Here is a 21,325-nt window from a genome sequence, read left to right on the forward strand (position 1 = left end):
ATCCAGGCCTCGGTCGCGTTCACTAGCTAGGTGTCGTCTCACGCACCGACGCACACTCTTTGTGTCGGTTGCGTTCACCAGCTATGTGTCTTCACACGCGCCGGGGCCAATTAGAATTTACGTTATAAATTCACGCCTTGGTCCTATTCATTCTTCGGGCATCATTTAGTTCACGCCACAACCTTTACATCGTCTCGCACCCCAAGGGGTGCGAGTTTTACGCTGCGACTTTGATACTGCTACCTTTATACTGCAAAGTTTATACTACAAGTTTTATTAGACTGCAAGTTTTACATTGCAAGTTTTAGACTGCAAGTTTTACACTGCAAGTTTTACACTGCAAGTTTTACACCGTTGAAATTATATCACCGTGCACCGGAACCGACACATACTGCAACCTACCGGCGCTCCCTGCTCTCGACTCGCAGCCGCCTGATCAGTCCTGGGAGATCGTGCGGCTGACCACCACCACCATCAGGGGAGTACCGAACTGCGATGTAAAATTAGACCAGGCCTTCTGCCCAACTAACAATTTAAATTAAATATATTTCTTTTCTTTAAAACGGCACAACACAAACTTCAATCAGATTGAACTTCCATATGAGGACATGTGAATGGATATCAAATTTTACAGGCGGTCATTGTTGTATGTCGAACAACAGACATCCTTGGGCTGTATAAGTGTCCAGCGGTGGTAGCGATATCACGTCACACGAACTCTTGCGTTGCATGGACGAGACTCAAGATGCGATTGCAATATTCATAGATGTGAATACCGCCGCACAACCTGAGGATGCCAATTTGGAGTAGGGTAGGGATCCGAACGTGATCGGCAGAGGACAAATCCTGCTCGGAGACGACGCCGTCAGCGCATCGACGCGCCTCGCGACGGCACTCCGGTGAATGGTGCTCCCTTACCATAAACGAGGCCTTCGGAGTCGCGGGAGTTTAGGGTGGGGACCCTAAACTCCCACTAGCTTCGGCGACTCTGAGGCGGACGATGGTTCGACGTGGTCATGAACCGTCGTGATAGCACCACGAGGGTTTCGGGGGTAGCGTGAACCATACACGCACGCATACACCGGGACGGGCTATCTAGAACAGCACAGTGCGAGGGAAGACCGCGTTGCGATCTCTGACCGGGAAATACCGCGTTCCCCCTTATAGCGTAGAGGGCGATCACCGGCGCCGTTTTAGTGAGTAGGAACCCCACATACCCCTGTCCTCCCCCGGAAGCGGGGCATCTTGAACGTCCGGAAGATTCCCCCCCCCCGAAACCAAAAAAAAAGTAAAAATTTTGCCTGCCCATCCCTACCCTGATGGGCAGGCAAAATGGCGCGCAGATAAGATAGCCCCTTGGACCTGAAGTTTCTGTACTATGAACCAGCTAGCGCACCGGTGGTACACTAAGTGATTGGGCGTTTTTACTCTGGAAGGAATATTCCGAAACAGAGAAACAACCTGCATAACACACATTCAAGCCGATGAACAAGTTCTGATCAGTCAAGGCTACGGTACAGAGATAGATCCAAGAACGCTCGTCATTCGCGAGGCTCAGGGGCTAAAGAGCGAAGCGGTTATTGTTGTCTGTTGAAAAACAGACATCCTTGGGCTGTATATGTAGTGTCTAGCGGTGATAGCTATATCACGTCACACGAACTCTTGCCTTACACGGACGAGACTCAAGATGCGATCGCAATATTCATAAATGTGAATACGGCAACCGCTGCACAGATACTGGCGCACAACCTGAGGATGCCAATTTGGAGTAGGTTAGGGATCGGAACGTGATCGGCAGAGGACAGATCCCGCTTGGAGACGACGCCGTCAGCGCAGGAACACGCCTCGCGACGACCCTCCGGTAAATGGTGCTCCCCTACTATAAACGGGGCCTTCGGAGTCATGGGAGTTTAGCGTGGGGGCCCTAAACTCCCACTAGCTTCGGTGACTAAGAAAAGAATGAGGTATTTAATGGAATCAGGCGTTACCTCGCGGAAGTCCATCCTAAGTAAGAAAAGGATCAATATTTAGCCACTTCCGCACATGCAGTGGTAGTCGTGCAACAAAGTGCACCGCCCGCCAGCCCGCTGATAAATGCGTATGCGGCAAACAATGCGAATCACACAACCGCCTTCGCCAAATTACTCAACATGTGTTTCACACCTCCACGGTGCATCCTCAGGAGCCACGCTACACCAATTAGTGCCAAACACAGAGAGCACACACCACTGCATGTGCGGAAGTGGCTAAATATTGGTCCTTTTCTTACTAAAAGAATGAGGATCTTCAAGCTATTGCTGGAAAAGAACAATTTAAAGAACAACTTAGATATGTCTTATTTTATTCTGTTTATTTTTTGCTCTGTCGATATCAGGGATTTGTGTAATTATAAATACATCATTATTACTGGAACTCGCATCGCATCTTAAACCAATGCCATACGTTATTGATATACTTAGTCTGGCCATTAATACTGTTATAATTAAAAATAAACAAAAAATATTACTTTTGAATTTGGAATCTATTATATTTATATGTCCTTTAATAGTGTTTTCATATTTTCGCTCTAATATATTTTAAAATGTTTGTTGATATTAAAATAGAGTGGAGCGATTGTATAACATAAGTAGAAAATTCACCGAAGCGTGTATTGCCCTTTTTAAAAACACCACTAAGTTTTTTTATGGTACATATTCAACATTTAAAAATACGTTTTACATTTATAAAAGCATTGTTATGATATATATATGTATTTTAAATTGTAAAACTGCATACAGAAATTATTGCTATTATATAACGACAGGCGTTCAGTTTTAACACAGTTCAGATGATTGTAGAGTAGAAGTGGTCTCATAGCACGCAGAACAGATGGCCGCTGGGACTTTGATGTTCTGTGATTGAGTACACTGACCAAGCAGTAGAGGTGTAAGGCAGGTGGGCAGAAGCCTTTAAGGTCATCATCAGATGCTGGATGAAGGCTTTTAATCGGTCCTATTGGAAATCTATAGGGAAAGGCTATGTTTTATTTTTTATTTATTAACCTATCCTTCTGGTCCTCGCTGTTCGCGGAGGCTGGGGTAGGTCGTCCCCAATGAATTATTATATATATATATATAAATAAATAATGTAATTATTACGTTAATTATGTAGGTTTTTATTTCTACTATATATCTTCGTTAAAATATAATTGACACACCATTTTGATGTCATTAAACTTTAAAGGGTCTCTGTACCCGCCATTTCTGACGCCACGAAAGCTTTGTTGTAGAGTTCAATTTAGGTTCACTAGCCGCTACAACCGTTAATACTTTTTATTTGTAATATTTAAATTGTTGTTCGAAGTTGAATTCGAATTTCAAATTCTTTTTTAAGGATTAGGACGTTGACAGTTGGATAGTAGTTACCATAGTTGCTATGGTATACATATAATAAAAGATCTGAAGGCAAGGCATTTTTGATAACTCAAATATAAACTGAATTTTTTTTTACAAAAACCAAATTTATAAATTTGATATATGGTTTTTTAACTCGAAAATAGACAGCTGTGATATATAACAAAATATATTTCTTAAGATATGAATGCCTATGGCTTGCATTGGTCATCCATCGGCTGAAAATATGAAATGTAATATATTAATGATAGTTTATTATAATAGTCAAGTAAATAAGTAAAAAATGATAAGAAATCCTTTGAGTCAAGGTCACTAAGATCACCGAAATAGTTCGAATAATTCTCATCTGAATGCCGCCGGCTGATGGGGCCGAAAAATTTTCGCGTGATGACCCAAAAACGGGGAGTAGACGTGGTTTAGGGACGCCTTCCACTAGGTGGACTGATGACGTAGTCGAAGGTGAAAGAAGTAGTAATGGTGATGTTTGGGAGGTGTCTATATTTTGTATTAAACGACTATCCACTGACATGAAGGTGATGATCTTTATACAAAATTAGTTTATAAGGATATAGCTCAGAAAGGTCTCGATTTGACAACTGTCACTTTGTTGTAATTTCAGAAGGCGCGTTTCGAAAATCATCACAGATGTAATTAAAATTGCTTAACTGTGTACGCTATTGATGGGTGAAGGTGATTTACAACCCAAGCACGCTGTGAGATGATAATATAATAGAGATGATAATATATACATTTTTAAAGAGTATTTACAATTTACACTACCTCACGCAACGGCAGCGCCAATATACTGATGGCGTCGGAATTCAAATGGTCGTTCTATATTTGAATTTAACCCTTAATAGCCTGATTTACGAAAGTGATTTTATTTTAATATTACTGTGTTTGCTTGAGGGTGTAGATGAAGGGAAAAATACATTTTTTTTTTTCGTTGGAAAGTATATTATACAACAGTAAAATACGTACAGCTAACCTATAAAAAACTAATAGTAATGTGAACATTCGGTTTAAAAGATTGGTATCAAAATTGAAATTCTAGGCTATTAAGGGTTAAACGCGCGAGAATGATTCAACATAAAAGTATTTCAGTCGTACCGGCCAGAAATATGGAGCGTGAACGCTATAACTGCTTAAAAGAAACATTGCTATTAATAAAACGATAGGCGTTTCAAGTCATAGGTAGGTATTCCGGTAGTAATATCACAAAGTCTGAAGTAGAAGTGTGTATATTCTACGTATTTATCCTAACTTCCATTATTAATGAATATACCAGTGAAATCTTTAAATATGTCATATGGGAGCTCAATTTAAATCTAGTTTCTTTGAAATTGGTTTATTATAGCATTCTTGTCTTGGGTGATTTTATATAAATCTCATTTTAATTACGTTTTATTTTATTTTGTTTTTAAATTTGCTCTAATCAAGTTTGGTTTTTCCAGGAGGTATGGCGGACGGTGACCAGCAGGTGCGATGTTCCTCCAGCGAAAGCGACAATTTCGAAAAAATCGATTCAGAAGACGTTCCCGATTCCGATGTAAGTTGCGATCGTATACAAATCGAATAATCGATAACTTTATAATTGAAATCAAAATATCTTTTGACGTGAAAAATAAATTGACGGAAAAGGCTTTATTATTTAATAAACGAATATTTAAATGACGAGAATCCTTTCATTTATGCCTTAGGCTATATCTGATTATAATATATATATATATATATATATATACACTTTATCTTGAATAATAAGGCCTTTTACGTCAAAAGATATATATATATATAAATCAAGATCAAAAAAGATGTGTTGCTGTGGAGTTTCTCCCTGCTTCTTCTCCACAACTATAACACCTTGCGAAGCAGAGTAGAGTTAAAAGTAAAATAGAAAAAAAATAAATTGTTGATAAATAGAGGTTATTATAGAAGTTCCAATGTTGAATAAACGAATTTTATTATATAAGATCATTACAATTTATAAAGAGCAACTGTTGAGTTTCTCGTCGGCTCTTAGCAGGACTACCTTCCGAGCAGATAGTTGCTTCCGATAGGGACAACAATGTCGACATTTTATGTTGATTGACAATTAGAAAGTGCTTGTTACAGCCAATTCGAATAAACAATATTTTGATTTAGATTTGATTAATAATACTATACATAAAATTTAATACCACTATCACATTTTTACATTTGAAATGTAAAAGAAAGGTAAGTGATTTAAAATAAATAAAAGCTTTAAACTTATTGAGCAAACAAATAAAAAGAAGAAATGTTTTCTTAACAGCAATTCATGTTTCAGCAGAACAAGAACCCCAACTTCATAGTGGGCGACGAGGGTACAGATGACCAGGAGGACGATGGACCCTCGCACGAAGGGAGGGACTCCTTCCCCAACGCGCCTCCTCCCAACATCAGGAGGGTCCTCACACCAGCGCAGCAGCTCGCACTGGCTGAGAGGAGAAGCAAATTGAGGTCAGTAATAATGATACCTCCAGAAATTCTTCCACAACTCTTGACGTCTGAGGTCTGCATCTTTTGCAACCCCACCACTACTTATCGTGCTATTACTATGTTATTTATATATTCACATTAACTACTACTACTCCGCTAGCTCAGTGACCCAAAGTGGGTCTTGGCCTCCGAAGCGAGAGACTTCCACTTTCCTCTATCTTGCGCCATCATCTGCCATTGGTTGACATTCACTTCGCGCAAGTCTGCCTCAACGCGATCGATCCAGCGATACCTGGGTCTACCCACTGGTCTTCGACCCCTCGGTTTTTCCAGGTACACTATCTTCACACTCCGATCCGATCCCATTCGCTAAAAGTGACCAAGCCAGCGGATTAGTTGAGCTGTATATATATATATATTCATATTTACTATTAGTTATTATATATCGTACACAAACAATACTATTACACATATATTATTAATGACATACGTAGATATACCGACAAAATTTCTATATGGGGGTAAATTTAATTTTTATTAATATTATTTATTATATTTATATAAATAGTATATGTAGATATTTATATATAAGTATAGCAAGTAGAATCCATTAGTACATATATATACTCACACATATTTTTGTGTTTTTATACGATGATCTTACCCTCTCAATTTTATTTTATGTCTTTTATGTTATTAACTAGTTTCACCTATCTTTATTAATTTATATCTGTACCGCCTAGCGGTAAACTGTTAGAGATTGCCTTCGGCATTAAATAAAACGTAAAAATGTATATTTCGATCAGTAACATAAAAATTAGTGTTAGTACCATCGGAAGACGAAAGATGCAGGCAACAAATCTTGTAAATCTACGCGTGAGACCCATGTCCAACTGTGGACCGAAGGAAGCGGTTTTCCCACAGTGTGGGTCAACTATGTGTGTAAAACTATGTCTTATTGGTATTTGCAAAACGTTGAAAACGCTTACTTTAAACAACATTTTCAGTAAATAGACTCAAGAATAACGATTATTGATTTTTACGATAAATTTATTGTTGTGATAATTTTTGTTTGATCGACGAATCTTGCGATCGCATCTTGAGTCTTATCCGTGTATACACGCACGTGTGCGACGTGATATCGCTACCACCACTGGACAATTATTCAACCCGAGGGTGTCTGTTGTTTGAACAACGATGACCCCTCCTCGCTCTTTAGCTCCTGAGCCGCGTGGATGATGAGCGTTCTTGAACCTCCAGGTCTAGTGTGAGTAAAAAAGTACATCTCTTATTCTATTTTAACGACGCCGTGACAATGTCGATCTAGGTCGCTTACAACCAATCTTTTTGGAAAGCCGTGGAGGAGTCACATGTTCAGCATTAGTGTACCTTGTACCTTGGCTAATGAGAACTTGTTTCTCGATGTGAGTTAGGTACAGGATGTTTCTCTATTTCGGAATATTCTTCCTAGAGTAAGGAAGTGCATCATTAAACGAATATAAGCCCTTACGAGATGTATTATATCTCATAAGTAGACTGAATCGAAGCCGATTGCCCCTTACAATTTTTCTCAACATTTTTAAAATTTAAAATTAAGTTGTAAAATCATACACCCAATACCACAAATGATTTCTCTGCGCCAAACAAGTATTTTTCATCAAAAATAATAACAGTAAACATATTTTATAAAGGGTAAATGAAGTCATAATAGAAAAACAACAAAAACGATATTAAAGAAAAATTGTTAAATCAATTAGTAGCATTCGCTTCACTTGTTGTCTTTGTTTACACGTTAAGGTCACCCTGTATTTAAAACGACCGTCTGGACCTTGATTTTCTTTGATTTGAATAAATAAAAGGTCGTTTGTACTTAGAAAACATTATTTATGTAGCTTATATAACTAGATGCCTTGTTAGACTTCGTACTTAAAAGTACACCTATCCCCCGATTTACACGGTAGATACGTTCCTGAGAAAAACGTGTAAATCGAAAATTAAAAATTTTCAAGTCAAAACCGTGTAAATCGAAAAACTTGCAGAAAATGCATGATTTTGCCATTTAACAGTTGGGGTTTTTTTTTTAATGATTTTAGGTGTACACAGAAATAAAAAAATGCATTGACAAGTTAAAATATTAAATATATTACGGATACACTGTTTCTTATTATTTAATTACATTACATTAAACAGAAGAACAAGAAAGAAATTACTCTCATTTTTTTTTTCGGAATCGATTCGAATCACTTCGAGGTTCGAATTCACTTTCATCACTCGAAGTTATTTGTGCCGATTCGATGTTTGAAGCTGAAATATTTACATTGTGAGAGATGGTTATAAAATCGGTTATTAAAACAAAGAAAAACTTATTTGGAAAACCGCGTAAAAAATCGGGGGATAGGTGTACACGTAAAAAAATTACTTTCATTGCTGTAAAAGTGTACAAATCAGTTCTTCGTTCAGCTTACTCTCTATTCCACTCCTTCTCTTCTTTCAGCCAATGGATGTCCACTGTAAGTCATAGGCCTCCAAAGATCGCATCGATCTCCGGTCTTGCACTGCCCGTATCTAGTAGACTTACCGCGACCTTATATATCTTCGGTCGACCCAGCGGTGGGCCTAACCACACCGTGTCAACCGGCTTGTGGTCTCTAAAAGCAATGTACCCCGCACTGCCACTTAAGACGAAAAATTTTTTTAACTAAGTGTGTCTCAGTCGTTCTTCAGTGTATCTCTCTCTGATTCGATTCCGCAGCGAAACTCCAAGCACAGCACTCTATGTTACTCTCTGAGTGACCTAGAGCATAAGTAAGAAAAGGATCAATATTTAGCCATTCCGCACATGCAGTCGTAGTCGTGCAATAAAGTGCACCGCCCGCCAGCCCGATATAGCCAGCCGCATAGTACTGTGATTCAGCTGCTAGTTCCAAGACGGTCACCAACTGGGTTTTAGTGGGTATGAATCCCAGGTTACCATGTCCTTACTCTATAGGAACGGGTATCTTGTGTCTGAAAGATCAGATACCAAAAATAATATCACGTAAAGGGCAGTACAATTCATTAGGATCTCGTTGCTAGGGACAATCTTGTTTACCCCTACACGTGGAATAGGGACTTTACTGGGGTAAATGATTTTTATTTCATTCTCTTCTTCATATGTTTCTTTTGTTTCTCATCTCTCCTCGCTATATCTGTCACTGTTTACATTCTGCATTTCAGACTTCCTTTTGCATCCATCTCCTGCATTCCCAAGATATCACAGATTTGTTTTAACCACCATATTACTATGGTATCTATACCTTGGTTTTATTTTGGGTCTTCATTAAAGTCACAGGAATATTAAGTTTCATGTAGGTGAGATCACGGAAAGAAAAGCACAGGTCAAGACGTCCATCCACAAGATGAAAGGACGACCTTGTTGAGATCATCAGAAGACGCTGCATCCAGGTCGTTATGTGTCAGAAATTATGAATGAACTAACCCAGGTCTAGCAAACGGAATTTAATCCTAGAATATCACTTCATCATCAACTAACTGTAGAATAAATACATTTTAAAAACTTTTAAGTTAAACGGTTTTTTAATACCCATATTGTGGTGGTTGTTTAAAAATATGTACCTAGTCCGCCATATTGGAACGGCGTCCATCTTGAATTTTAAATTTTGACATAATCATCGTGTTTTACTAGTGTAGCCCTTTCATTTGATACCCATATTGAGGGGGTTAAGGAAAAATATGTAATCCGCCATTTTGTATCGGCGGCCATCTTATATTTATAATGTTATTGATTTTATTATATTGTATTGTCATCTAAATTAAATGTGTGTACCAAATTTCAGATCAATCTGACAACGGGAAGGTGCTTAAATTTCAATTTCTAATTTTGACCCAAATAAACAAATTCCGTACGGGTCGAACTAAATAAAACCGTTTAAAAATACATGACGTCCTAATTCGTGTCATCGTAAAAATTAAACGTGTCGTGCTTTATCGATAATTATTAACGATATCGATAACGAATGTGCGAGTCACATCACTACTGAAGCGATATAAGCAGTGCCTATACGTGGAAGGTTCCACTGTCTGTTACGTAACCGGCCGCCGATTGCGTGGGCGATCCGAAAAAGGATCAGCATCTTTACTTAGATTGCCGAGTGGTCCACGCTGCCCTCCACACTTCTACTCCACACTCAGCACACGAACAGCACTGACTCTACCAGGAAAGCCTCGCCTCTACTGCCTCATTCTCCATCAGTGTGTCTAATGCTGGCTCGGAAACCAGAAAGCTCTAGTTTAGTATAGTTCACGGACCCTTCCGTTCCGTGAACTCATTTCCGATGAAGCTGTAAAAGCCTTAGGGCCAACAGTAAAAACTTAACAGATATAATACAATACAAGAGGTTCCAAGATTTTTTTTTCTTAGAACTTGGGAATTTATCTAGTTGCGGTTGGCCCCTTGCAGCTATATAAAGACATATTTATTTATATCTTATTACTCGTAGAGTCCAAAATAAAATAGATTAAATAAATAATAATGTAAGTTGCGATCGCACACAATTCGAATAATCGTTAGCATTAAAATCAAAATCATAATATCTATTGACGTAAAAGATAAATTGACGTAAAAGGATTATTACTCAATAAACGAATATTTGAAAGACCATAATCCTTGACGTCGCTTGATTGTTTTGATTTTATTTAGGCTATGTAAAGTGTATATATGTAAATCTATTTTGTTAAAATGTATTAAAACTTGTGTTGTTGTGGAGTTTCTTCCTGTTTCTTTTCCACAACTATAACATCTTGCGAGGCAGAGTAGAGTCAAAAATAGAAGAGATTAAAAACAAATTTAAAATAAGTCGACGCTCGGAGTTCTGTTAAAAGTTCGAATTTTGTATAAACTAATTGTAATGAAAGTTAAAATTATTTTATTAAAAAATAATTAATTAAATGCGACTGTTTCGAAGCGGTCCGCATATAAACTTTCCCGACTAATTTGAAAGCCGTCTGTTCGCCAAGTGTGGACTTCCTGATCTACATTTCTCGGATTCCTCTCCAGAGCCCTCATAGAAATTTGAAATTATGGCTTAACCTGAACAACCTAGCCTCGAAAGGCCCCGACGGACATCAGATATGCGCGCAAAGGTATGTCGGATAAAAATAATGATAAAATACGATTTTTCAACATTGGAATTTTTAGCAGAACTCTTATTATTTATGTTATTTTTGACTCTACTCTGCCTCGCAAGATGTTATAGTTGTGGAGAAGAAGCATGAAGATATTCCAGAACAACACAAATTTTAATACAAACACAACAAAACAGATTTATACATATACAAATTATATAGCCAAAATGAAATCAATATAATCAAGCGACATCACTGCCAAGGATTCTTGTCATTTAAACATTCCGTCAATTAATTTTTAATATGCGTTTTGAAATTTGTAGTTTTATGCGTTGCCTTGTAAACACACCATGGACGTCACCTATTTATTTATCGGTAATTACATATATATTTATATATACTAATAACGAATGAACATATTATTTTTTTCAAAGGCGTAATTAAAAGATATTTTATATTTTATATCTTTTAAACGTCATAAAATCTTTCACTCCTTTTGGCGTTCTTGTCATCCTTTTAACCTTTCATCCCCATATTCCATTCCTAAAATATTACAGTTTTTATTCTAGTGATATAATTACAGTTTTCTCACCACATTAACTTATTTCTTACTTGGATGTTATATAGGGGGTGGTAAAGCTTCTTCATAGTTCGAGCCATTGTTCGAAATTTGAAATCTTTTGCGACCCTCAATTTAATACGCATTTAACACAAACAAACTAATATTTTTTTACAAAAATCATATTTAATAAAATTAAGCAAAAGTACAAAATATGTGCATTAAAGTTAGATATATGTACACGTATATAACAGCACTCCTAATAATACTTAAGATGCCGGTTAGTTAATTATGATCGGTGTTTGGATTTCGCTAATTTTATGGTGCAATAATAATTATTTACAACAGTAATTTGTTTCGTTTTCCCAGGAGTTGACATAGGTTATATAAATTTAAATATTGAAATAACTCGACAATCAATCGGAGCCAAAAATATTCGTTCAGAGCCGCAGTTTGGCCACCCTTGTTGTATAGCAACGGGTTATGTAATCTTTGGTTTTTAAACTGTTACAAAATTTGAATTAATGTCATCGTGCGTTGGATGTCAATGGCGATGTAACATAGGCGCCTTCGCGTACCGCTTAAGTACTACACACAAGCGTTCAAAAAATCCAATCCAATAATTCGAATTTATATTTTAAAAATTAAAAAAAAATATTTCTAAACCATTTACATGACATTTCTTTGTGCCAAATAAGACCGACTAGTGCCAAACATTGAGTTCGATGTTTGGCACTGGTTGGTCTAACATCTCCTGGGGATGCCCCGTAGAGAGCTATATATTAGTTATTTTTTTAGTTAAAATTAAGTTTGTTATACCTGTCCCTTCAGTTCCCACTGGTAGGTGCTGGAGTGTTCTCTGAAGAGCGGTAGCGTTTTCAAAAATAATTGTTAATAAATATAAATACGTTCCATATTAATTTATTTTTAAAAATATTTAAAAAAGGTGCGTGCGATAGACTGTGCGGTGTACTTAATAGGTGTCAGCGCTTATGGTTGTGGCAGGGAAAAAATGGCGGCAATTTGTAAATCGTGCAGTAGTGCCGTGGCCGTCGAGAGCCGAACACGTTTTCTATGTCGCGAATGAAAAATCGAAAGTGAACGAAAAGTGAATTAATATATTATTTACATGTGGTAAGAAAACACGTGTGAAGTTTAAAAGTGAAATGGTTTGTGTTCGGTATTGTTAACTATTGTTCAGTTGTTTCGATTGGGAAATCGTGTTTGTTTTTATTAAGTTTAACTAAGTTTTTTTATAGATATATTTATTGATAAATATTTAAAAAAGTATCCACTTTCTTAAATTTTTAGTTGACTCTCAATTTCAAAAAGATTTCCGAACTCTGGTGTATTGAAGTATACGAAGCGAGTATATGCAACAAATATCAATTATATTTTTATAACAAATAAAACAGTTGTATAACTTTTACACGTTGGTATATATATATATATATATATAAAATAAATATATGTATATATATATAAAAATATTTGGTACGTATGCATTTATTTGTATGTATGTAAATTTGGTGAAAGATGATAAAAGATATATCTCCTAGTGAGGAGCATCAGAGAGCACTTCCTTGGCCTCTAACATAGAATATAGCGTAGCTTTGGTTATTTATTCGTATTTTTGTAGATTATGTAATGAAGGCTACCTTTTAATTCTTTTATATATATACATACACTTTTATGCATTTATATCATACGCGGTAATTCATTTTCATTGTCGTTGTTGAAATACGGCGTAAATAGTAATTTCATTTCCACGATTTTAACATAAAATGTAATCATTGATATGACGCGTTACTTTTGTTAACATGGTGGTTTAATTTTAATTAGTATTATATATACCAGGAGTGGGCAAGGATCTGTATCAGTGCTTCCCAACCTTAAAAATGCTATTCCCCACCTTAGACTTTTTAAAAATTTTATGCTACCTTATATATATATATATATACATAAATATATATATATATATACACATATATATATTTATGTATTGTATTAAATGCCTCCCCCCCAGAATTTTACGACCCCATCGACAATATATATACATCAAGGCGTCAAAAAATTTATTTATTAGTGGTAGATTGAAAGTAAATTAAATAAATAAAGCATATCGTATAGTTGGCACAAAAAGTAAAAATGGTTTTCTTATGCAATTTTTAGAGGTTCATATAATTAGATTTGAGATTTGTGATCATAGATGACAGGTTTGATTCCCGGTACAACCTTTGCATTATATAGGTCACTGCTCAGAAACAAGTTTCCAAAGGATGCAGCAACTTCTTCTGCGTACCATAATACCACACTACTGTCGCCAACCCGCCTGCTAAGTGTTGCGATTATGGTATATCACTCTATAGATATCATTGTGGGAGGACCATGTTTTACAATTGACATATATGGGCTGAAACTCCCGTAAAATTCGAAAATATGTATTGAACTTTAAACTTACATGCGTATGTAATAACATGAAAAAAAAATTATCTTCAAGAAGGAAACGTAAGATTATATATACAACGTACTAATGTTTGTTCAAAAAAAAATTGTGGCAAAAAACCAAGCAGCTGACGATGTTCAAATTGAATAAAAAAACGCCCATGACATCAATGTATCTTTTTTAATTTACAAAAGAAAATTTTGAGATTTAAATAATATATTGATGTAGTTTTAAATAAATTAGTCCACATAGTGGTCTCCTAATACAGATCTAAAGAAGGAGAAATAATTTATGATTCGAGTAAAATGAGTTTTTAAGTTTTCCTTCTACCTTCTCTTTCTTCTTTCACGTTATCTTTTATTAATTACTTTTACGCTTAACATGAGATGTCATTTTTCGCTTGTAGATCTACTTTCTTACTTCGTCTACATTCGTAGGTCACAGTTTTATCAGTCACTCAGGAACAAAAAGTTTTCTAGTAGCGACCTAGAAAACCAATTTTAGAGCCTTATAAGAGTGCTGGGTTAGCAGAGAGTCTAGAAATAAAGAGATCCGCAGAAGAATTGAGTCATCGACCTAGCTAGAAGTATTTCGTGGTTCAAGTGGCAGCGTGTGGGGGTATGTCACTCATGCGACTGACAGCCGTGTTGGATCGTTGGGGTCGAAAGATTCTCCACTGGCGGACATGAGCCGGTTCCTCGAAGTTAGACCCTAGGTCAGAGTTCCTCAAACTTTTTTGTGTCGTAGACCCCTTGCCATGTTTTTCCGTGTTGGGTAGACCTCCTACTTACCTGATATTGATTTCCTGTCAATTTCTAACTGTAGTGAAGTTTAGTGTTAAAAACTTAAAGTAAAAACACATGTTAATTTATACATCTATTAATTGAATTTAAATTAATAATACTCAAAATAAAATGTTGTATCTGTTATGTAAAATATACGTAACATATTAATATTTTTTACTTCATAGGTACTTTTATAAATAATGTAAATGTTTTGATATTATAAGATAGTATGATGTAAGTAAATAGGTACTATCAGTGTATGTGTTGAGATCCACTATCGTGAACCTCCTTTTTAATTTCATGGACCCCTAAATTTTTTTTCGCTGACGTAGACCCCTTGCAGGTTGTCATAGACCCCTAGGGGTCGATATAGACCACTTTGGGAATCACTGTCCTAGGTTGACCGACGACATAGTTGAGTTTGCAAAAAGTCGCTGGATGTAGGCATCGCAACAGTTGGATTGACATATGCATAATGTCAATTATTATATAAATAACATGAACTTGGGTTAGAAAAGGACCAATATTTAGCCCCTTTCGCACATGCAGTGGTAGTCGTGCAACAAAGTGCACCGCCCGCCAGCCCGCTGATAAATGCGTATGCGGAAAACAATGCGAATCCGCCACCACCAAATTACTCATCACGTGTTTCACCCCTCCACGGGGCATCTTCAGGAGTTACGTTACACCGATTAGTGCCAAACACAGAGTCTTGAACTTAGGTATTACAGAATTTTTTGTTTTAAAATAGAATACTGCTTGACACACCACAGATAATGAAACAGTTATAAAAATCTTTTACCGTGTTTTTTTTTTAAATTTAACTTCCGTCAAAGGCCCAGAAAACGAACGGTTTCGTATCAACTGCGTAGCAAACCGATGTTATGAACTATCGACATTTGTCACACGTAATTGCGTGTATAATTACTATGTAATAACTTACCGTGATATAATTTAAATTTATCATTGTTTACTGGAGTTATTTTACGATTTTTTATATTTTAAATAAACACTACAATAGCAGAAATGAATGAATTTAACATATATTTAAGAATAATCAAAGTCTAAATCAGAGTTCCCCAAACGTTTTTGTGTAGTAGACCCCTTGCCATGTTTTTCTGTGTTGGGTAGTCCCCCTACTTACCTGATATTGATTTCCTGTAAATTTATAACTGTAGTGAAGTTTAGTGTGGAAAACTTAAAGTTAAAACACATGTAAATTATACGTTTGTTAATTGAATTTAAATTAAAACTACTCAAAATAAAATTTTGTATCTGTTATGTAAAATATACGTAACATTAAATAAACTATAAATAAAATAACATAAGCAATAAGTCGATATTTTTAGTGAGAAGGATGAACCTGATGCTTTAATAATAAATTATCAACATTTGGCGTCAATTTTGTAAGGGTTAATCTTATCTAATCTATCTCCACGGCTAATGATGAACAGTCTGTTTCTATTTTCGTTAGGAGATTGCACTATCGTGGACCCCCATTTTCATTTCATGGACCCCCAAATTTTTTTTCGCTGACGTAGACCCCTTGCAGGTTATCATAGACCCCTAGGGGTCGATAAAGACCACTTTGGGAATCACTAGTCTAAATAAACATTAAATTTAATCTCTAAAACTGGTCATAGATAGTCCAGTGGATTAAGATCAGGATTAGATGACGGACAGCCTTCAGCTATGAAGTCCAGAACATTCGTTTCTAACCAAGATTCGGTGGATCGAGTTATATGACCCGGCGCCGAGTCCTGAAAGGACCATTTTTGGTTATTGAACATGGTGTCGTAAAGGGCTTCCTATATATGTACCCAGCGTGTGTAGTATTTTAAAAATTATATTTGGCACCATACCTACTTTATGTATTACAATCACCCCCACTCCATTTTAATATCAAAAAATATATTTACAAAATATTGGCGCGAAAATATGACAACTAACAGACATATAAAAATGACAGATTCCAAATTCAAAAGTATTTTTTTTTAAAAGCGTTTACGGACAGAAGCAAATTAAAAGTATATCATAAAATCTTATTATAGCATTAAATAGTTTTTAGTTGATTGAAATATGTGAAACTCGATTTGTTGACTCATTTACATGGTTCATATTATAAAGTACATATAAAAATATTTAAATTTCATTTAAAAGTGCAACTGTTGAGTTTCTGACCGGATCTTCTCAACAGATCAGCGTTACGTAGCTTATTACTTGTGTCAAAATAATTTACGATTCAAAAGTGCATGTAAATGTCTACATCAGTGATTCCCAAAGTGGTCTATATCGATCCCTAGGGGTCTATCACAAACTGAAAGGGGTCTACGTCAGCGAAAAAAAATTTGGGGGTCCATGAAATGAAAATGGGGGTCCACGATAGTGGATCTCAACACATACACTGATAGTACCTATTTACTTACATCATACTATCTTATAATATCAAATCATTCACATTATTTATAAAAGTACCTATGAAGTAAAAAAATATTATATATGTTTATAAAATTGTGTAAGTTGTAAGATGTTGGTATTCGCTTTGTGGTCGCAATACATTTTGTACATACACTAAACTTCACTATAGTTAGAAATTTACAGGAAATCAATATCAGGTAAGTAGGGGGTCTACCCAACACGGAAAAACATGACAAGGGGTCTACGACACCAAAAAGTTTGGGGAACTCTGATCTACACGAATAAAGATATTTTGAATTTTCTACCTCTGAAAGCGACTAGCACTTGCGCACATAATAGGATAAACAAACGACGCCATTTTTACTAGTTTGTTGTATATATATATATTTCTCTTATTCAATTCATATTTGCCTGTTAAAATTAGTACATATATTTAACAACTTATTTTTGACACATTCGGTTAGGCCAGTATAGTATGTTTTGTCATGTGTTTAATGTGATATAATCGAAATATGAATATATTTATATACACACACATATATATGAATATATATACACACACACACACATACATATATATATATATACATATATATATACATATAAGCCAAAATGGAGCAGTGATAGCTCAGCAGTAGAGGACTGAGACTTACGGTCGAAGGTTCGATTCCGATAGAATTTTATATAATTCACTATATAAGAAAAGGACCAATATTTAGCCACTTCCGCACATGCAGTGGGCATGGCAGTGGTATCAGCGGGCCGGCGGGAGGTGCACTTTGTTGCACGACTACCACTGTATGTGCGGAAGTGGCTAAATATTGGTCCTTTTCTTTTTTAGGATGGACTTCCACAAGGTAACGCCTGATTCCGTTAAATATAATTCACTATGTTCAATAATATTGGATTATGGGCAGAAAGGTACTCTGCGTACCATAATACCACACTGCGATCGCCAATCCGCTTGCCAAGCGCTGTTATTAAGATATATCCCCCATGCAGGGGCGGCTTAACCTATAGTGCAGGGTGTGCAATGCACACGGGCGCCACCGTCTCAGGGGTCGCCGCGGCAGCAAAGATGTGCTACAGGCATATAAACAGTGAGTGTTATTGTGCCGTCATAAGAAGAAAGACCGTAACTAATACCATACTGTAAGCTATACCTACTTATAAAATAGCTTGTTGGAATATGAAAAAACTTTCTTGTTACGACGGCAAAGTTAATAGTTGTAGCCGCGGGGGAGGGGGATAGATCTGAGGGTGCCAGGGTCTCATTGCACACGGGCGCTACACGAGCTAGAGCCGCAAATGCCCCCATGAATATCGTATGAGTAGGTCTAGGTCCTTGCAGCGTGTGTCTATGGGCTGAAACGACAATACCAAGATGACCTAAAAAGTAGCTTCAGTTTGCGCTAAATATAATCAGTACCTAATAGATTCAGGCGTTACTTTGCGGAAGTCCATCATAACTAAGAAAGGGACTAATAAACACTCGGTGTTTGGCACTGGTCGGTGTAACATTACTCCTGAGGTTGCCCTGTGGAGGGGTGAAACACGTGTTGAGTGATTTAACAGTGGTAGTTGTGTAATTCGCATTATTTGCCGCATGCACGTTTATCAGCGGGCTGGCGGGCGGTGCACTTTATTGCACGAATACTGCTGCATAGCGGAAGTAGATATATATTAGTCCCTTTCTTAAATATAATCATATTTAGGAATATTTTAGTAAGTATTAATAGACAGTAGTATTGAATGTATAAAAGAACTAAGAAGGTTAAACCAGGCTAAAAGATATTAGCAAAATTTGTAACTTAGTTGGAATAGAAAAAAAAAATTACCAGTGTTCCAAATTTAAAAGTTTCCATTACGTTTTTAAAAACAGAAACAAAACTCATAATAAGTGTGTTTTTATGGCCCTCGCTATTGAAGGCATCTTGTCCCAGACCCATTTTTTTTCCTGTTTTTATTTTCCATTCTCTTCTTATCTTTCTATTCTTTCGTTCTACAATTTTTTCTATCTTTCTCTTCTATTCAATTCATCCATCCTCAATCATTGCAGTTAGGTCTATTTATTTACAATATATCACAGATTTTATTTTATTTATTTATTTATACACAGTTTGTTTAATATCATAGTTACAATATTTTACATTTTAATTACTTTTTTAGTATATTTTCATACTGATTACATTTTATTAAATAATAAATATGTTAGCGAGCGTGTGATCTGTATAAACGGAATAAAAAAATAATGGTGGTAATTTAAATATAATTTTACAAAACTGGTTAACAGTATAATAATACGTAACAATAGACTAACAGGATGAACGTATAAACAAAACTGCAACGCAACACAAACTGTCAAACATAAGAAGTTTAAAAAACAAGTAAAAATATAAAGAGGTTTCATTGATATTTTTATTTATTTAATATTCTTTATTGTACACGTACATACATTTAATAAGTTTTACAATAATATACAAAAAAGTACAATGGGCGGTCTTATCACAAAAGGCAATCTCTTACAGACAACCATTTATTTACTTATTTACTTTATTGAATATAGACAGTAACAAAAGGCAGTAAGAAAGTACAAACTTAGAAGCTTAGAAATATAAAATTAGTTACAGTTGTTACCTTATAACTATCTCACTGAGAACATATAATGATTTATAGTCAAACAATGAAAAAACATTACTAAACAGGGATCAGAGACTATGGTTTATATATTTATATTATGTTTGTTTATATATTTATATTATGGTCTAATATGGTTCCATGGTATGCAAAAGGTAAAAGTACTAATAAAGAAAAATAAAAAAAAATCACATGACCCTGTGAGTCGCCAGATACATGCGTTCGTATTAGAAAAAAAAAACATTATTCAATTTAAGAACAATTTCGCACGTTTGAGAATTTTATATGTTCCCACTGTCAAGGAAAATCACAGAGATATATAGATACATAATTTTTTTTAACATATATTCACACCATCATTGTATTCATGTTACATTATAATTCTCAGCCTTAATAAATTACCTTTTTGTTAAATCGCGTGTACGTTCGTGTTTTTATGTATTTCGTCAATTATGACCTCATTGTTACCGGATCTGAAATCACATATTAATACAGATTAAATAAAATAATCCAGGTGCAATTGATCATCTACTATTTATTTACTATACTTTGATATATATTTTAAAATTGGTTAAAATAGTATGATGTAAATAGTCATATAATATGAAAACTTAAATTTCGAACGCTGGCCACAAAAATATTAATTAAATTCAAATTTCGAATGTGTACGCTATTTCGATTTTTTTTTAAATATCAAGCCGACGCTTTAACAAGGTAACTGCGGCACTGTTCGCACGCGAGTTTCAGCAAGTGTGTTGTGAGGTCATATAGACCCCAAAAGAACTTTGTTTCATTGCGACGTGAGGTCATAGTCTAATGCAGAGTTCATATTACCTACATAGTAACATATTAATAATTTTTTACTTCATAGTAGTAGTTTTATAAATAATGTAAATGTTTTGATATTATAAGATACGAGTAGTATGATGTAAGTAAATAGGTACTATCAGTGTATGTGTTGAGATCCACTATCGTGGACACCCATTTTCATTTCTTGGAACCCCAATTTTTTTTCGCTGACGTAGACCCCTTGCTGGTTGTCATAGACCCCTAGGGGTCGATGTAGACCACTTTGGGAACCACTGGTCTAGCGGTTAGCTCTTGTCACTTTGCAGCCAGTGGACATACGACTTTGGTTAGTCTGCCCTAACTAGTCCTAATATCCAAAATTAAAAGTATTCAATATCAACACGTTTTAAAATTCTTTGCATTGTATATTTTAGTGCACTATGTTAATAAAAAAAAGGAGGTAATTATTTAAGATATTGTATTTGTTATCCCAGCACCAAATACAACGACTCACAAAACGTCACATAGGTAGTGTGGGACAGAGATAGAGCTCTACGAAGCCGAAATTAGCCGATTGTCTCTTTCCAAAAGGTCGATGTGCAATATTTATCGCCGGGTACTGTATATCATTGCATGGTTTAAATTTAACCTTGCTTTAAGAGCAGAAGTAACATCGTGTAAACCTATTTTCTTCCCAGAAGCAGAATATCTTTAATAT

The 21,325-nt window shown here is 35.7% G+C and overlaps 1 protein-coding gene across 1 annotated transcript in view; it reads left to right on the plus strand.

Moving 5' to 3' along the window:
* Positions 1-21,325, plus strand: part of ACC (acetyl-CoA carboxylase) — a 106,821-nt gene that overhangs the window by 12,638 nt on the left and 72,858 nt on the right. Inside the window, exons 2-3 of the mRNA XM_068766012.1 lie at positions 4,847-4,941; positions 5,698-5,870. Of these exons, the coding sequence (XP_068622113.1) occupies positions 4,847-4,941; positions 5,698-5,870 (268 nt within the window). The remainder of the gene's footprint in view (positions 1-4,846; positions 4,942-5,697; positions 5,871-21,325) is intronic.

This window comes from Battus philenor, unplaced genomic scaffold (genome assembly GCF_028537555.1).
Source record: "Battus philenor isolate CCGP_79_NKW_IND1 unplaced genomic scaffold, ilBatPhil1.0.hap1 SCAF_20, whole genome shotgun sequence".
Classification (NCBI taxonomy): domain Eukaryota; kingdom Metazoa; phylum Arthropoda; class Insecta; order Lepidoptera; family Papilionidae; genus Battus; species Battus philenor.